General features: G+C 55.9%; 3 protein-coding genes across 3 annotated transcripts in view; 1 reads left to right on the forward strand and 2 right to left on the reverse strand.

The window, feature by feature from the left end:
- The window catches only part of LAESUDRAFT_653631 (uncharacterized protein), a gene marked incomplete at both ends in the record, with an annotated part of 1418 nt that extends 879 nt beyond the window's left edge, over positions 1-539 (reverse strand). Inside the window, one exon of the mRNA XM_040904437.1 lies at positions 443-539. Within this exon, the coding sequence (XP_040764127.1) occupies positions 443-539 (97 nt within the window). The remainder of the gene's footprint in view (positions 1-442) is intronic.
- A 670-nt stretch (positions 540-1209) lies between these two features.
- On the forward strand, positions 1210-2324 carry LAESUDRAFT_193578 (uncharacterized protein). Its single transcript, XM_040901519.1, has one exon. The coding sequence runs from the start codon at positions 1448-1450 to the stop codon at positions 2108-2110; it is 663 nt and encodes a 220-aa protein (XP_040764128.1). The 5' UTR covers positions 1210-1447; the 3' UTR covers positions 2111-2324.
- Positions 2325-3317: 993 nt separating this feature from the next.
- On the reverse strand, positions 3318-3614 carry LAESUDRAFT_726220 (uncharacterized protein; the record flags this gene model as incomplete). Its single annotated transcript, XM_040908986.1, has 1 exon — positions 3318-3614. A coding segment is annotated over one exon (264 nt), but the record flags the coding sequence as incomplete, so codon positions are not given.
- Positions 3615-4902: the final 1288 nt, after the last annotated feature.

Below are 4902 nucleotides of genomic sequence, written 5' to 3' on the forward strand. Positions count from 1 at the left end.
GGAAGGGGTGCTGGAAGAGCGGCACAGGGAGAGCGGGGCGGCGGACGAGGCAGAAGGGGGCGGAGAGGGCGGGGGCGTATGGACGTGCTTGCGCATGAGGGTGACTGACCAGCTGTGATGGCAGAACTTGGTAAAGTGCATGGGCATCGGGGGTGAAGGACTCACCCCTCGAGCAGGAAGACGTTGTACCCGAGGCGCGCGGCCTCCTTCAGCAGGCGCGAGTGCGGTGCGCAGCGCACTTCCCAGATCGAACCTGCGTGGGTGAGCAGCGTCTGCGGTCGCGTGCACGAACGGCGGCTTGACGTCGAACACGCTCTTCGCGCTGATGTCAGTCGGGCTCGCGCGCACGATGTCCAGATCTGTCGTGCAAATGCTGTCCAGGTCTGTCGTGCAAATGCAAAAGCTCAGCTTGAGGTGATTCCGATCGCATAGCCAAACTCACCGTCGTGGTCGTCGAATGTCGGCACGGGCTCAACGCTCTTGGAGCCGACGACCTCCCATGGCTGGTCGATGGTGTTTCGTCCGAATGGAGACCACATGCTGATGGGGTCTTCAGAACGGACGTGCCTTAATGAGATTGCTTGCTTGACAGGGGCGGAGTCGAGGATATTCAAGCGGCATTAGTGACGGTGGATCCGGGTATGGCTGTGCGGCGGATGTGCACAGGCAACTTGGAGGGTATGGAAGCCACGAGGCATGGCAATATTAAGGTATCGGGATCCGGATGGAGTCAGGATGATGATGACTGAGAATCGGGTATATGCGCCACGCAGCCTATTTGCACTGCTTAAAGCTGACCGACGGATGCCGTGGGGACAGGCAAGCTGAGATGGCATGCGCTCAACGGTGGCACCCGTCGATCGACCCCAACGGCAAACAAACCAGTAACCGCGATCTCTCCCCAAGCGCATCCCGCGGCGCATGCCACTGGTCGAGAATGCCCCCTATGCATCTATTGAGGACGACGTACATGCCACTCTCGGCGCTGCCGATAACGCTGCAGGACCTCCACTCGACAATCAGGTGAGGGTGGTGCAGACTTGCCAAGGCAAGAACGCGACCATCATCGAGCTGGAGATGCCGGAGCTCAACGAGCTTGCGTCGCGATGCTAACGCTGTGGCGACGCGCCTTGCTATCTGCTTCACGGGCAATGCTGCTGGACGATGCGGCGCTGGACGGGACGTGTGACATGCAGTCGGTATGGGCACTTCTCAGGCTCGTCTCTTTTGTTTCCACTCCCATGTTCCCTCCCCGTACTACTCATTTTCAATTCAACGTTCTTCTCCATTCTCCGGACGGCTTTCAGCATGTAGGCCATGATGTGAATTGAGGACGCGAGCACAGTCCGAGACGGTGACGCCGCATGGTCCTGCTGCCCGCGGGCGAATGTCTCACCGTGAACCCCTTGCGCGTCCGCACACCGCATCGCCATCGTGGGCCAATTGAATGCCTCGAGACACGTCGTGCGATGGTGCTAGTGTGCGCTGCGAGCACGCATCTCGTCTCTCGTGTTCACTGCTTATCGCGCGCGGAGGCGATGGCACGCGTGAGAATCGACCTCCATTACACTCATCCCACTTCGAGTGGGCCTTGTCGCCCTCTCACAGGATCGAGCTGCTATTCTGCATCTCATACCGATCGTGCGCCGCTGATCATGCACGCTCTCACCAATCTCAAGCGTGCTCGCCAACTCGCCAGCTGCGCCGCGTCCCATCACTCACGCTCGCTGTCATCGGTCCTTCCGACGCTTGCCTCAATGCCATTTCCTCTACCCTATTACATCCACCCATCAAACACAACCCTTCGACTGTATTCTCCTCGGTCTTGATCTGTCCGGGTGGCCTGGCCATGATGTGGGGTGAGGACGTGGTTGCGAGACCGGCGGGTGCAGGCTTACCTGCTTGCGAGGCGAATGAACGCAGTCTGCACGGAGAGCATGAGCGACGGGCGACAGGCGAGGTGTGCGAGTGGACTTACGGAAGAGGCGGTGGACGGAACGGTGTCCAGATCGGATGGGCTTGCTGTCCGCGTGTGTCAGTCGTCCTGGTGCGTATCAATTACTCACTGGTCAGACAGCCACGATCGATCGACATGCACAGCGTACCATGACAGTCCAGATAGCGAGTCTGGGCCGGGAACAGCGTCATCGACGGTCTACCCAGAAAATCGTATGGACGGGACTTACGCGAGGAGCGACGGATGCCGCTGCGTCCAAGGTCCGGTCGGAGGTTTGCTGTCGGTACGTATCCATTGGTCCTGCGAGGAGTGGGTATTGGTGGTCAAGTGAAGAGCGGCACACCGCGTCCGGAGACTCCTCAACGGATGTCACGGTGGCCGCCGTGCGCTGTCTGGGAAAGACAGGCGTGGGCAAGTTGGAGTGGTGTTAATCTATGCTAGCCCCGGAAACGCGCTGTGCACGGGGTAAGTTCGGGCTGGAGGATTTGTAGTCGGCGCATTTGCATCAATTTCGCGAAGCATCCACGTTGACGGTCGGGTGGAGATTCGCATACATGGTGCCGTGCCATGACGAGTGAGTCTTCAATGTCGTGGCAGCAATCGTTTAGCGGCTTTGACAGCCGTCTTCGGGTTGGTTGAGCGACGAGGATGCGTCGATGGTTGCATCGAACGCAGGTGTGTGATGGGTACACTGGCAGGACGGTATTTACGAACACAGTGGCGATGGTTGTCCTCAACAATTATGCTCAAGTCATCGATGGTTTCTACAGGGATGGAAATGAGGTCATCGCGAGTGGACTTCATGAGGGCAGCGGCTGCGTGCTGCTTGGAAAACGTGTCCGTCCGGAAGGATGACACGAACGGGTTGGCTGTTTCGCCACGTGCGGGCATGCGAGACCCACAAGATGAGGGAACATCCTGGCGAGTTTCAGTGAGCCTGTCCGTGTCAGCGACTGAGCAAGGAGCTGCGTATGCATGCCGATGTACTTTGGTGGAGACCTGCACATGGTGACATGGTGCATTCCGCCTGGTCGTGATGAGCTGACGCAGTGGCCGTGTACTGTCTGGGAGAAGCTTGTGTCAGTTAATGCCACCACCTGGAGACATCCGTCGCGGTGTCAGACACAGGCATGGCAGCATGGACTAGGCGACGGTTCATCTCGCATGTTCAGCGGCCTCATGCTGGCCAGCCGACTCTCGCGGTAGTCCTGTCGTGAGCGCGTTTAGGTTGTCAGCACATGAATAAGGACAGAGGTGCGGTGCGTACGTTATTGTTATCGGTCCATCAGTGAAAGAAGCGGCACGCTGCGCACTGACAATCGAAGCGGCTGATTGTGAATTGTTGACCGAGGGTGGGAGAGCGCGACCGTCTTTCTCAATTAGGACTCTGTTGCTTGATTGCTGATCGATTCACAGGCTGCACATTTTGCAAGCAGCGAGAACGTGTCTGCGCACCGGAAACGTGAGTACAAACCAAACAGGGTAAGCGATCGTTGAAAGCACTTACCGAATGAGATGGTGCGGGACCGGGGCACAAGCACGATCAGACCTGGATGTGATATTCTGCACATGCCACACCATTCCCAGAAAGCAAGGTGGTCAGCAAGGATCAGACGTGAGTGGTACTCACCGAACATGACCACGACGAGTGATTGGACAGTTGAATTCAGCACAAAGTGAGAGCGGTGGAGACGAACATGCGCGCATGAAGGGTGAGAATCTAGGTAGGAGGGAAGGGGGGAGAAGGTCAGATGCCGCCAACGTCTGTCTCCCTAATTATTATTAATGTGTTACTCTCGTGCTTTCTCACCATCACCATGCCGTGCGACACAAGGAAGTTTAGAAATCATTGGCAAACCTTACCGCTGGTGCCATGAGTCTGACGTTCCTTGAGCCACATCAATATAAGCGGGAGAAGACCGCTCAATGAACTCACCTGCACACTTCCGCCGAACATGATGTCAGGAAGTCAGGATGAATACTCGGAACATTGAAGGGTATGCTCAGCTGAGGCGACATGGGTCACTTTGAGGAATGGGATTGCATTTGCATATATCTTTCACTCGAGACTCGAGTGCAAGCAGTACAAGTGCTGGTGTAGAGACAAGCACTCGGCAGTGGGCACCCTACTGTGCACCACTCCAGTAAGCTTCTCAATTCATCCATCAGCTGAGGATGGTCTCACGACAGCCAGAAGAAGTTGAGAATGTCAGCATACGTGCAGGAGGAATGAGTCCAGACACAGTATTGATTGTGCTGAGGTCAGATACAGACTTGGGCTAGTTCATTAATCAAGACCAATTTTGGTGCTTGAGATGCACCGGAAGTTGTTCGAAATTCTACAATAGATTAATGATTAGTGAAGAAGGCCGGCCATCAAGAAAGAATGTGTCCACGAGATTGCCTTCATGCGGCCAGACATTCATCTGAGGCCATCGGATTGATGGATCGTGCGCTGATCTGCAATGTTCCCAGTCACACGTCACTCACCGGTGGGCCCAGAATTGATGAACCGAGCTGAGCTGACAAGTTCAAACTGTGAGATGATTCGCAACATCCTGGAAGCAGGCGTGGGTACGTCCAATTGTGACATGCGATGCTTCAAATTAGACCCTATCCTAGAACAGAAGTGAGAACCTGTATGATTTGAAACCCCGCTATCGCAGTGGCGGCGCCCTCGGTAAGGTCTCGAAACTGGTACTGCCAAGCTCCACGCTGCCTCGTTTTGCACAAGATTGTGCAGGTGATACATAGGCTGCCAGTAAAAGGGCTGCGGCTTCAGTTTGTGTCAGCAACATATATATGCAACAGAGAAGGCAACACCACATGGGAGATACCAGCGATGCTCCGATGCGAGCTTACCGCAGCCGATCAGGAGTCAAGATGCAGCCCATACACCTCTTTCTGCCCTATCCACTCCCCCATCTCTGCCATTCCAGACGGTC

Source organism: Laetiporus sulphureus (assembly GCF_001632365.1).
Source record: "Laetiporus sulphureus 93-53 unplaced genomic scaffold LAESUscaffold_21, whole genome shotgun sequence".
NCBI classification, from domain to species: domain Eukaryota; kingdom Fungi; phylum Basidiomycota; class Agaricomycetes; order Polyporales; family Laetiporaceae; genus Laetiporus; species Laetiporus sulphureus.

What these genes read in the sequence shown, in the direction of transcription:
- LAESUDRAFT_193578 (XM_040901519.1), top strand. Translation starts at nt 1,448, where the DNA reads ATGCCTCGAGACACGTCGTGCGATGGTGCTAGTGTGCGCTGCGAGCAC.